Source organism: Elephas maximus, chromosome 4 (genome assembly GCF_024166365.1).
Source record: "Elephas maximus indicus isolate mEleMax1 chromosome 4, mEleMax1 primary haplotype, whole genome shotgun sequence".
Lineage (NCBI taxonomy): Eukaryota > Metazoa > Chordata > Mammalia > Proboscidea > Elephantidae > Elephas > Elephas maximus.
The window spans coordinates 57,597,613-57,611,267 of NC_064822.1; the positions used below are offsets into that span (position 1 = coordinate 57,597,613).

Genomic DNA, 13,655 nt, shown 5'->3' on the forward strand with positions numbered 1-13,655 from the left:
CCAGCTGGCTACATATTCAGGATTCCCAATACCCCCTTACAACACCAGACGCAAGCTCCAGGATCCCCAGGCCACTTTCATTTCTGATCAGCTGGCTACAAATCCAGTGGTTCCCACTACCCACTCAAGTTCAATATTTGCTAGAATGAGTCACAGAACTCACTGAAAAAGCTATACTTACAATTACGGTTTTATAATAGCAAAAGGATACAAATCTGAACCAGCCAAAGGGAGAGATGCATAGGGCAAGGTCTGGGAGGGTGTCCCAAATGTGAGGCTTTCGTTATCCTTTCCTAGTGAAGTTAAGATATGTCACCCTCCTAGAAAAGTGACTTGTGAATATACAGAATACTGTCAGTCAGGGAAGCTCACCCCAGCCTTGGCAGAGTTTTTACTGAGGCTTCATTATGTAGGCATGATTACTGAACCGCTGGCCACATGACTGATCTCAAGGCCCCATTCCTGGAGGTCAGGCTGATATCATGTGTCTTAAAGCTCCAAACCCCTAATCACATGGTTATTCTTTCTGGTATGGCCAGCCCCTACCCTGAGTCACCTGGTTAATATAAACTACGGAGGGGCCCACCATGAATAACAAAGACAATCCCATCGCTCAGGAAATTCCAAGGGTTTCAAGGGTACCACCCAGGAACCAGGAACAAAGGCCAGACCTTTCTTTGCGTAAAGGTAATTCTTCACTGTGGTATGTATCTTAGAAATATAGAGGGTGGTTTTTTCATATATACGTGCTTTTAATTTATATGAATGCTAATATGCTATAAACTTCATCCTGTTTCTTACTTTAAAAAAAGTGTCTATTCATGGCCTTAGGTATATGTCTAGATCATTGCTTTTGACTTCTGCATAGTATTCCATGGTACACATCCACTGTATTTTACTTATCCAACCTCCTATTAATGAACATTAAGAGCTCTGATGGCTCAACAGCTAAGCACTCAACTGCTAACCAAAAGGTAGGTGGTTCTAACCCATGTAGCAGCTCCATGGGGGAAAGACCTGGTGATCTGTTCCCATAAAGATTACAACCAAGAAAACCTTATGAAGGAGTTCTAACTGTCACATGGGGTTGCTACGAGTCAAAATCAACTCAGCAGCACCTAACAACAATAAATAATGAACATTTAGGCTGCCTCCAAGTCTCTGCTCTCACAAACAATGCTGCAGTGGACACCCTCATACATGTCCTCTTGTGGACCAGTGGGAAAGCTTCTCTAGGGAATACACCCAAGAGTGGGATTACTAGGACCAACTATGCCATATGTGTTCTTGTTTACCCAAATCCTCACAAGTACTTAATGTTAATTCATTTTCTAAGTTTTATCAATTCGATAAACAAAATAAGAGTATTTCATTGTCTTTTAAATATGCACTTCTCAGTTTACTAGTGAAATTAAGTATCTCACCATATATTTGGTTAACTATTTAGCTTCCTTGTATATTAACTGCCTATTCAAATCCTTCCCTCCCTCGGACCTTTTCTTATTGATTTGCAAGCATCCATTTTTTAATTCTTTATCTCGATCCCTTATTATTTTGGGAGGTACTGAAAATATCTTCTCCCAATCAGTTATCCATTTATTAACTTTGTCAATGGTATTCTTTGTTGACTAGAAATGCTGAAATTTGATGGACTCAAATTTATTAATTTTTTTAAGGTTTGTATTTGGGGGATTCTATTTAAAATGTCCTATCCAACATTTTTTTTTTTTATTTAAAATGTCCTATCCAACATTTTTATTTGCAGTAGGTAGCAAGGAAAAAAAGTCAGTAAGGTCTACATTATTTTAACTTATTGATAAATCAGTTCTGCTCTGCACACTGAGAACTTGTCTAGAAGAAAAATTCAACAAAGGTCCATGGTATGGCATCAACATTTAGGAACAAGAAAGTGGGCTTAAGACAGAAAAATTCCTGAGTATATTGTAGCCTATATCAAAAGTCCCAGGGTTACTAGTGAGAGGAGCCCCAAGTGTCAATCGAAAGTAGTACGCTGATAAGCAGTCTATGTAATTCTCAACTACAAAAGCAAGACAACACTACTTATCTTGCCTAAAAATCCTTATCTTGCCTAACCTATGCCATTACCATGCAGATCAAATAAAATAATAAAGACGAAAATGCCTGTAAACGGTAAGGTGTTTTAAAAAAATTCTTTTGACACTTCATAGGTGTCTAATGACATCTGGTTTACCTCAGGCTGTTAGGGGTTAGGGCATAAGATATAGAAGGGGACAATTATATGATATTAATGGAAGAAATCTAAACATAAGGCAAAATGACAGCAACCTGTAAAACTCTTTATAGAGAATTTCTTTTGATATACGAATACATTAGAACTTCCAAAGGGCTAGTTCAAACTGCCTTTTCCTAGGTTCTAACATGGGAAAGAGACGCCCTGTTGGCATAGTGGTTAAGTGCTCTGCTGCTAACCAAAAGGTCCCAAAAGGTCAGGGGTCTGAACCCACCAGCAGCTCTGAGAGAGAAAGATGTGGCAGTCTGCTTTCATAAAGATTTACAGCCTTGGAAACCCTCTGGGGCAGTTCTACCCTGTCCAGTAAGTTTGCTATGAGTCAGAATCTACTCAACAGGAATGCGTTTGGTTTGGTAATAAGGTAAAGACGCTTTGGGGAAAAAGTAACTTTTGCCAAGTTGCCACCAGAGTAATTTTTTAAAAAGGTAAATGCTAATAATAATCCCCAATACAAAAGGTAGTTAGCTTTTACACTGCTATCTTTTAGTACAAGATGACTGCTCAGAACAATTGTCCCAGTAACTTATGGGGCAGTCACTGAGACTCAGCTACTCCCATAGTGGCTAAAAAACAAACATAAAAGCCATTCAAGAGTGACCACAAATACAGTCTTTATTCTCTATGGTACAAGAAACCAATCACAAGCCCATCTGTGTGAGACCTAGCTAATACGAACATTACTTGAGAGGGGTACAAAGAGAATGATGGATTGTCAAGGGGAAAAAGTCATTTATTAGACTGTGACAAGCTTTTAAATGTTTATATTATCATTAAGCAACTGCTTGGTTCTCTGGTGTGCACACCTGCCGCCTCCATCCGAGGCTATTACAGTAGCAAACTTGGAAGTAGGGCTCGCTGCTGAGACGCTGGCACCCTCTTCTGACCCTTCTGCAGTATTGCATGCACACAAGTTACTGCCGCGAAAAACTCTTATTAACACAGCTATAAAATAACTTTGCCGGTAACATTTCTAGATGATTCTATATTTGTAACTCTATGAATAAGCTAAATTCAGCTTGATAAAACACAAAAGGCCGAATCTTCTGAGTAAAATTTATGCCAATGAAAGAGAAAATCAACTACGTTCTCTAACAATCTTTTAAGTTTATACATGTTAACTGATTTTAGTACCAGACTTATAGCAATGATGACAATGACTAACATACAAAGGTGTTTCTATGTACCAGGAAATAGGCATGAATATAGTAGTTCAATCTTTACGACACTCTGAGGCAGGCACTACTATTCTCTTCATCATACAGATGTGGAAAGTAGGGCACGATGAGGTTAAAAGGCCCAAGATCACACACGTGGCAGTAAACTCAAGTTCAAACTCACAAAGTATGACTCCAGAGCCTGAACCTTAACCACTACTGCATCTCATGATTTTATACCCAAAATATCACGTCAGGTAGAATGGAACAGATATCATGATGAAAGGAAACATGTATTAAAATATAAAGAGTGTAGGTTCTTTAACCAAAGTGCACAAAAAATTACATCATCCAAATCTCTTACTTTCAACAAAGCCCCAAACTGTACAAAAATAAAATACCGCATGAAATAAGGTTTTAGTCCTTTCCCTCTGCCTTTCCTCATTTCTCCCCACTTGAAGATTCTGGTCTTCTTGGTTATGATGTTTTTATTCATTCTTTTTCTCCTCATTCCTTTTTTTCCATCAAACCATGCCCTTATTTATCTATGATCTGGTTATTAACAAAAACAAAAACTAATCTTATGCTTTATTTTTTTCTTCTATGAAGCAGAACTACTTAGCTATTTCTACCTAAGTACCCTAGTTTACTGAGATCTTTAATTAGGACAGTAAATCCAAACAGTATCATCAATTCCTTCTCTTTCATCATTGTAAACATGACAGATTCTCATCTGTTTGGAATTTTTTACTGTATTCCTACCTGAAGTCAGGGCTGACAGACTAGATACATAATCCTCTAAGATTTCTAAATATACTATATTTCAAACAGGATATGAAGACACATTGTTCTGATCTGTAGTTCAGAACTAGGTCTATCTAGAACATCTTTAGATTCCAGTTTCCTGACTTAAACCTACTCATAAACTAAAAAATTAAGCACACTTAAACATAATCCAAACACAGGGTAACCAAGCTCATTGTCATTCCTGACTGGAAGATTTACCATGGGTAAGAACTAAAATTCTAAATCAACGATTTCTATTTTACAACTATCTTTTCATTGTAATAATGTTAGTTTAGAGTATACTTTTAAGTACTCTGTGAAAGCCCAAAGAATTAAAAATGTAAGTAAACTGCACTAGTTTTAATTTGTTAGATCAAGTAACAACTAAAACAAGATAGCTACATTTTAATACAGTAACTGATTACATTGCTAGGGAATTAATTACAGAGTTATTCATATTTTCCAACTCTAAACATAACAGAAACAGTACAGTTAACACATATAAAACGGTGCCAACAAATTGACTACCCGCAAATCCCAGAATCTGTCTTACCTCTGTCTGTAGGATGGCAGCCCTTTGTTCCTTGGCGGTCAAGGACTCCTTCAGCACCTCAATGTGTTGCTTACTGTCTGAAAACTGGTTCGTGAGTGTTTCTAACTTTGTCTGCAGGGCTAGGAGTTCTGTGTCCTTTCTGGACAGCTCCTGCTTCACCTGACCAATCTAGAGAAGAAAATAAAACACTGTAAGGAAGGAAGCAATGAAACAATCTCCTCTGATTCGGATCTTTGACAGGACTGAGTCACAAGATGTGAAACTAAATGCTACATTAATTTTTTGAGAGGACATAGTTCTTTTTTTTTTTTACGTCGTCTAATCTTTTTTTTTTTTTTTTAATCTTAGATACACACCCCCAAAGCTTATTCAACAAATAGGAAAATTTCCAGTTTTCATTTATCGTGTTAGCTAAATATTCTTTGAAACCCCCCAACAAAGCTTATTCAACAAATAGGAAAATTTCCAGTTTTCATTTATTGTGTTGGCTAAATATTCTTTGAAACCCCTTAGAAAAGAAATAGAGGGGTAAGAAACCCCAATTCAATTAGATGAGTGTGAATACCAGTAAGCATGTGAACACCACTGTGCTGAAAAAAACATTTTGATTTTATTAAGTCAGACCTCTTCAGAACATGATAGATCAAATGCAGGATTAGTGTAGATGTAACACAGAAGAAAATAAAGAAACCTCCTAGTGCTGTCATTTAAAGGAAATTCAGAAGATTCGGTTGCTGTTTTTTTCCCCCCAATGATTTTTCTTCTCCTTCTTAGAAGTTTACATAAAATTCTTATCTTAAAAGTTACATTAGTGCTTGCTTCGGCAGCACATATACTAAAATTGGAACGATACAGAGAAGATTAGCATGGCCCCTGCGTAAGGATGACACGCAAATTTGTGAAGCGTTCCATATTTTTATGAAACGAGAGACTGTAAGGGCTGACTCAATAGGGGGAGAGCAAGTGGGAGAAGGGAGTAAGATGTATGTAAACCTACATGTGACAGACTGATTGGAATGGTAAATGTTCACTTGAAGCTTAATAAAAATTAAAAAAAAAAAAAAGTTACATTAGGTGTTATACGGCATAATAGACATGCACTTTAAAAAATCCAATTTTGATGAGTTATGGATATTGAATTAAAAAAGATTTCACCTATAAATTCTATCGCCTATAACATGTCAATAGTAACTAAATGGATAAAAGTATGTGACCTAAATAAAGAATGCATAAAATCTTTCTGTAAGAATGTACATAACAATTTGAAGCTCATACCTCTGACAAGGTAATCTACAAATCAATAGGTGTCAGATTTAACCTCCTATAAACTACTCTTAAGTTAGACGATATTTAATTTCAAACATCTCCTTTACATTTCTGTTTTCCTAAGAATATTTTAAATATTCTTTTATTCTCAATGTAAGCCATATAAACAGAAATCAGGTCTGCTTTTACATGTACTGCCTAGTAAGGTAGCTGCACATTAAAAAAAAGATTAATTTTTAGAAGTATGAATTTGACAAGAAGTCAGAAAAGGAGCCCTGGTGGTGCAATGGTCAAAGCACTCAGCTGCTAACTGAAAGGCATGTGGTTCAAACACACCAGGAGAAAAGACCTGGCAATTTGCTCCTGCAAAGGTTACAACTTAGGAAACCCTATAGGGCAGTTCTACTCTGTCCTAGACGTTGCTATGAGTCGGAATCAACTCAACAGAACAGAACAACAGTGAAAAGTACAATTTTTTTTTAATTGCAAGCATTTAATGTATTTTCATGGTAATAATTTGAGGTATAAGGGATGAAGCTTTTGAGAACAATTTCCATGAGGAAATATAAATTTTACTTTAAATAATTTTTTCTCATACATATGAAATTTCTATTTAGATAGTTATTCACTCAACAAATAGTCATTCATTCAAGAAATATTTGCTGTATGCACAGCACTTGAGAATACTAAGAACATCGTGGAAAATAATTGTGAATGGCTGCTATTTTCATCCTGCAAAACAGATAAGCACCCAGAAGTTACCACGTACTGTGATGGTCCGGGGTCTTTCATGATATCACTCTAACAACCAAAAAAGGCAGATCAATATTAATCCATCCCTAACACTGCACTAAAACACATTTGTTGTATGAATGAATACACAAAAGAAATAAAGTATTACCACTTCCTCAGCTAGTGAACTATGGCTTAAAGAACACTCAAATTTCCAGCTACCTCTAATCATGTGATCAAGTGTATATCAGTATTTATGTGCGTGTGTATATATACATAAAATATGTATATACATAAGATATATATTTATATATATATACATACATCTTTTAAAAATCTCAGTTTCCTGACTCTGCATTATTAAAGAAGCTTCAAGTAATGCTAAATTGATCTTAAAAACTGAGAAAAGAGAGAATATTACGAATGGGAAGGAAATGTTATGAGCACAAGGCTTTTACAGTCAATCACAAATGAGGCTGCACTAGCTACGGGTCTTTGAGAAATTACTTTATCTCCCTAAACTGTGGTTTCCTATTCAGGAATATGGAGAAGTTATACCAATGCCACTGTATTGTTTGGGGATTAAATATAACAATGTCTGGACTGTGCTTAGCCTGTTGTCTGATACAATGTAGAAATGCATAATAACAGCTAAGAAAGAAAAAAGTTACAGACCAACTTCTCCAGACAATACATGGTTACCAATAAACCAAGCTAGACCCTTTCAGACAACATATTTTACTTATTTTATTTTATAAAGTGGTCCATAAACAGCAAACATCAAAATCAGCCATTTTTTTTTTTTTTAATACTTCATTTCAGTCTTAGGCCACAATTATTTTCAGAAAGTTTTCCCTGACAATTTGACAAATGTATGCATGGCCAGCAGTATAATGGAGCATTTATGAGCACAGGTTCTGGAACCAGACTGCTTGTGTAAAAATCAAACTCTGGCCCTTAAAAACTGTTTTCCTGGGCACCACTCTGTTAACTCAGTTTCCTCATCTACAAGTTTAGCATGATAATACACCTACCTCAGCAGATTCTAAAAGGCTTCTAGGAAGTGATAGAATGTTAGCTATTCTTCTGTTATTTCATTATGTTTTAAAATGAAATTTTAGGTTCATTAAAAAAAAAAAAAAGTAGAGGCTTACGTGTCATGCTAATTCTAATTTACTACCCAATGCGATAGAGTCGATTCCGACTAATTTACTAAAAAAAAAAAATAAGCTATACTTTCTATACAGAAAGCTAGTTTATTTTCTAAAGAAAGTAACATTTGTTGCAAAATCACTTAATGGGGACTTAAGGTCTATATTAGGAGGTAAAGCACTTTATTCAAGAATTTCAAATTCAAATAAACACATGTGATGCATCGAGAACATGTGCATATTCTTGTATCTAACAAGAAAAAAAGCCATCATCATTCACATAAATGAACAAGTACCTAGTAATAAGAAAGGGACTGCAGAAAACAAGGTTTGAAGTACCATTCAGAGTGACAAAAGCAACAATAAAGAGCGAGGCATATGACTTCCAGAACACGTAAGGGCTCACTGCACACAAAGTGACATATGGGTCAAACTGGTGAACAGGAGTCAGTTAAACAGCAGAGCAGGCTGGTTAGTGCTAGTATTGGGCAAAGCTGCCAAAATAGAGAATGAAAGTATAAGCCACCCAGAAGCCAGAGCTAGCAGGGTCCCACTGTGGGATCACTGCACATAAAGAGATAAATCTTACTGCAAAGACCTCAGCCTGAAGACCAGCCGCTCTCTTTTTCAGCTCCTCCCCTTGAGCCTCTTTCGAACTTAGTTCCTCCTTCAGTTGCTCTACCTGTCACGACATTGTTACACTTTTTCACTTAGATTGTCAACTTAGGTCTTCTTATTAGCTGCTTTTAAGCCAGAGCAGTGACTGGAAATAATAATAACTTATACAACACAATCAAATCTCTTCCCCTAACAACCTCTTCAAAGGGCCCTAGGTGGTTTCCCTGCTTTCGTAGAGTTTTTAAATGGACTGGAATGTGTTAATCAGCAAATGGGACTCATGAGCAGAGAAATTATACTGAAGTATATTTTGTTCTCAAATTATTGGGGTGGGGGGGAGATCCAAACTAATAGAAAGTTGGGTATGTGATTTTTTTTTTTACTTCTAAAATTACAATGAAATTTGTCAGAGAACTCATTAATAGCAGATTCTTAAAATAACAGAGGAATATTCTACAGACTCATGTGCTAGGTATAAGTACTAAATATGCCAGAAACTAGAGAGGGAGTTATGACTGTGTTATTTCTCTACACTATTGGAAAAGTTTCCATTTTCGGTTCTGAGAAATTGGAGAACTAATACAATTGGGTTCTAGAGGAGGAAAAACACTGTTTTCTAGCTAAAATTTTGTAAATTACAGTTATGATTTCTAATTAAACTACAACAAAATGATAAATTGGTAACTGCAATAAAATAAATCCTCCAAAGTGCTAGACAGTTTACAAACTCAAATTAAATGACTTTAGATCTAAAGAAGCAATATTGTAACTGAGTTTCATAAACATGGGCTGATACATTTCAGTGGTACCTATCCTACTGTATACACGCCTAAAGCCCTGTGGGAAGCAATAAGCCTGAAGGCAAATGGATCTTCTCCAACGAATAGAGCAAAGGGCTTTCCTCTGAGGAAATATAGTTGAAGGGAGAACATGATTTTATTTAACCCATTTCAAAGGAAAAAAGGTCGGGAGGGGGAGAGTTCAGTCTCTTAGGGTTTTGACTTTTAAAATACTTCACAAGAGGTTGAGAACCTGATGTCTCATATAAGTAAAAAAAAAAAAACTCATCTAGTTGTAATTCTACTAAATCATCTTTGAGGTATTTATATGAAATGTTAAACTGTGACAATGCTTAGTTAGCTTCATACAAGTAATTTTCTTTTGAATAAAAACTCCTAATAATTATACAACAGTAACTCTGACTTTAATTCTGGGAAAGTTCCATTTGAAAAAACTGTCTTGGAAGTATTCTTCCCTGAAGTTCAATAAAACAGTGTGAAGCAAATCTTCTCCAACACTCAGGAAGTATGGATATGCACCAACTTTTCAAACTTCTTCTAAGAATTATAGTATCACACGCTATTACCTTATTTTTCATAAATTTAGAATGGCTCCGATACACCTCCATTTGCTTCATTTCTTCCTCCCGTTCTTCAGTACTCAACGCCCCATTTGATTTCAGCATCTGAATTTCCTCTTCCAAGTCTCGGAGCCCACGCTCCATAGAAGAAATTTTTGAATCCTGAGGACAAGAGAATATCTAGACGTTAAAGTAGTCACAAAAACTCAGAGAGGTTGAAAGCTCTGATGTATAAAGATATTAAATTCAATAAAGGCAAACAAATTGCAGAAAAACTGCTGCCTGGCACTGATGCCTATAATGCATCCTTTATGGCCATCTGGGTGGAAGGAGGAGGAATCTTACATCCCAATATGATTTTTCCTCTATCTCTTCTTCCAGTTCTGAACTGTTTCAAATAAAGTTTAGAGACTTATCTAAGAAGTAACTGCAAAGGAAAACTGGTTAAAATTTTTTTTGCAGTTTTTAGTCAAATTTCTAGTTGTAAAACATAAAGCCTTTTCTAGCTCTAATATTTTATCATTTTATTTGGTTACCCCTAAAGGTCATATTTCTGCCCCAAAGGGGAGGTAGTGAGAGGGATTCAAACAAAGATTTATGTAAAAATGTGCATAACTATCTTTTCAATAATAAAAATTTTATTAACATCCCCACTGCAGAAAAACAAATAATTACATTAACAATCAGTTTTTATGTTGGAAATCTTATTCTCTACAGGTCTCCGTATAGTTGAAATATTTCATAATAATTTTTTAAAAATCATATCTTTGTAAATCATCACTACTAAATCACCTCCTGGTAGCAGCACATCCTTGTATATTCAATGTGTTGATCTTCTCTGTCACAGTATCTAGTTTATCACTAAGACTGCTTTAAACCAAAACCAAACCCAGTGCCGTCGGGTCGATTCCGACTCATAGAGACCCTATAGGAAAGAGTAGAACTGCCATATAGAGTTTCCGAGGAGCGCCTGGCGGATTTGAACTGCTGACCCTTTGGTTAGCAGCTGTAGCACTTAACCACTACGCAACCAGGGTTTCCAAGATTGCTTTAAAAAAAATTTTTTTTTTAATTTTTTTTTAGATGCCATCAATTAAGAAAAACCCCTACACAGTATATTGTAGTATCTGTAAATGCATAAGCTTATTCACCTAAGAAATAGAAACTTTAAGAGCATAAATTAAATACAGCTTTATTTTACTTAGACTTTTAGGGAAACCATTCCTTTGGGAAGAAATTCTAAGAATGACTTCCTTTTCCACCTTACTCCAAGGATTTCTTCGTTGACGTCCCTTGCTATCATAATTCCTAGAACACTCAGATAAATGAAAACTACAACTAGCTCTTTTCAGGTTCAGGGGAGGAGAGAAAAATGTACTCCTCTGCCTTGCTCATTGCATCAGCTATACAATTTTCACAAAAAAAAATTCCCATTACAAATTGATACAAATTAAACTTACATTTTGTTCAAAATTAAATGTATTCAATTAATACGATCCGATACATTCTAAACCCAAACCAGGATTTTGATTCATCATAATTCTACTTAAGAAGCATGTATTTACATAAAAGTATTTAAATACTGTCATAGATTGAATTATGTCCCCCCAAAAATGTGTGTATCAATTGGGCCTGGCCAAGATTCCCGGTATTGTGTGATGTTCCTATATGTTGTAAATCCTGCCTCTATGATGTAAATGAGGGAGGATGGGCGGCAGTTGTGTTAGTGAGGCAGGACTCAACCTACAGGATTAGATTGTATCTTGAGGCAATCTCTTCAGATATTAAAGATAGAAGCAAGCACAGAGACGGGGGACCTCACACCGCCAAGAAAGCAGTGCCAGGAGCAGAATGCGTCCTTTGGACTCCGAGGTTCCTGTGCAAAGAAGCTCCTAGTCTGGGGGAAGGTTGATGAGAAAGCAGAGGGAGAGAAGAAAGCCTTCCCCTGGAGCTTAAAGACTTTTAGCCTACTTTGCTGTGAGAAAATAAACCTCTCTTTGTTAAAACCATCCACTTGTGGTATTTGTTATAGCAGCACAAGATGACTAAGACATAGACCAATAATTAAATATTCCTGTCATTTTACCAAATATTAAATAAAGGCCCACGATGCAAACGCGGAGCCAAGCTTTTTAGGGCATGTGAAGAAATTAAGGGGTGGCAGGGGTTAGAATCTCTTTAGCTTTGTAAGAAAGAATATGTTATTAATAAAACTAATAGTAGCAGCACTGACATTTATTCAATGTTTACTATGTGCCAGATCCGGTTCAGAGTGTTTTACATGTTTTAATAATTTAAATCTCAAAACAATCCATGGAATGGGTACTATTATTATCATCATTTTATCGATTAAAAAAACCGAGGGATAGAGACATGAGGTAACTTGCTCTGTCGTACAACTGGTTAAGTGAAGCCATGTTCTGAACCTAATAAGTTCAACTCCAGGACGTAAGCTCTGAACCCCCATACTGTACAGCCTTAAGATCTGTGGCCCTTCATTAACTTAAACAGAGGTTTTCGGTGTATGGCCCATGGTCTTCTCGGGGTCCCTGAGACCGTTTCAAGAAGTCTGTGTAGTCAAAACTAGTGTCATAGTAATAATACTATGACAGTATGCGCTTTTTCCATCGTGTTGGCCTCTGCACTAAAGCAATGCCTTAGCACAAATCAAGGCAATGGTGCCACATCGTACTAGAAATCATTGTATTCTTCACTATCAGACACTCAGAGAACAAAAATGTTAAAAATTAAAAGTAAATATTTTAAAAGACTGCTCCAGTTAAGAATGTCCTTGGTGAAGCAGTAAAAATTATTACTTTTAATAAATCCCAGCCCTTGATTACACATCTTTTTAATATTCTGTGTGACAAAATGAGAAATAGGCAAAAAGCACTTCTGCTGTGTCTAGCAGTATAGGGGCCGTCCCTAGGAAAAGTACCTTGTTTCTCTGACTCGCGAGCTGAATTAGCCACTGTCTTCCTGCAACATTATTTTACTTGAAAGAATAACTGACAGACAAACTACGGTTACTGAGACTTGGCATCTGGCTGATATTTCCTTGAAAATGAAGAAATGAGCCTCTCACTTTATGAGAGTAAAGTTTGAGATAAACTAATTTTAAGAACAGCTGATTTAATCAAATTCTGGATAACCTTTTTGATCCAATCTGAGTTACGATTTACAACTGAAACTAAAGTTCTGTTAAAGTATAATTTTTATTAATTCTTACTATTTCCTCTCAATCTACAAAATGAATGATATTTTATCATGCATCATTTTCCAAAACTCACACATGAAAGGTAACACCAATCACTTAAAAACGTGAACTGACTCATAAGATTTTGTATTGGATGGTCACTTACCTTCATTTCAATAACAGTTTGCAGAGCTTTTGTTTTGGCAGAATCAGGGGCATTCTCAAATCTCCGATGCATCTCCTACACAAGAGAAACAAAAACAGAATAAGTGCCCTCCTTTTCACTCTCATTTCGTGCAAAAGATGATAAACCTAGCCTTCTGAGACCCTCTGACCCTTTTCTGTCTGCCTGATCTTTCCCTGTGCATTAGAGAATTCAGACTGCACAGAGGCTAATTCAATCATACAAGCATAGAAAGGCTCCTGTCTCTGAACACCTAATTATTTAAGATTAGCCACACAGACCCCAGCTACTACAACAGCTGGAACCATAGCTGGTCCCCAAGTGAGAGTGTCAACCTTACACATAACTCCAAGACATATAATCGGACCTCCATATGATCCAAA

At 36.2% G+C, this 13,655-nt stretch overlaps 1 protein-coding gene and 1 non-coding gene across 13 annotated transcripts in view; one reads left to right on the forward strand and one right to left on the reverse strand.

Annotated features, from left to right (window-relative positions):
- ERC1 (ELKS/RAB6-interacting/CAST family member 1) overlaps positions 1–13,655 on the reverse strand; it is a 530,770-nt gene that overhangs the window by 394,940 nt on the left and 122,175 nt on the right. For 7 of the 12 annotated variants that reach the window (XM_049885109.1, XM_049885104.1, XM_049885106.1 and 4 more), the window contains 4 exons: positions 13,255–13,329; positions 9,899–10,054; positions 8,504–8,596; positions 4,766–4,933 (listed from right to left, as the gene is read on the reverse strand). In XM_049885109.1, coding sequence (XP_049741066.1) covers positions 4,766–4,933; positions 8,504–8,596; positions 9,899–10,054; positions 13,255–13,329 — 492 coding nt within the window. The remainder of the gene's footprint in view (positions 1–4,765; positions 4,934–8,503; positions 8,597–9,898; positions 10,055–13,254; positions 13,330–13,655) is intronic. The other 5 variants (XM_049885108.1, XM_049885116.1, XM_049885114.1 and 2 more) reach the window with 2 other exon arrangements.
- Positions 5,577–5,683, forward strand: LOC126076615 (U6 spliceosomal RNA). The gene has a single exon (XR_007517543.1). It is a non-coding gene; the product is annotated as a U6 spliceosomal RNA (small nuclear RNA).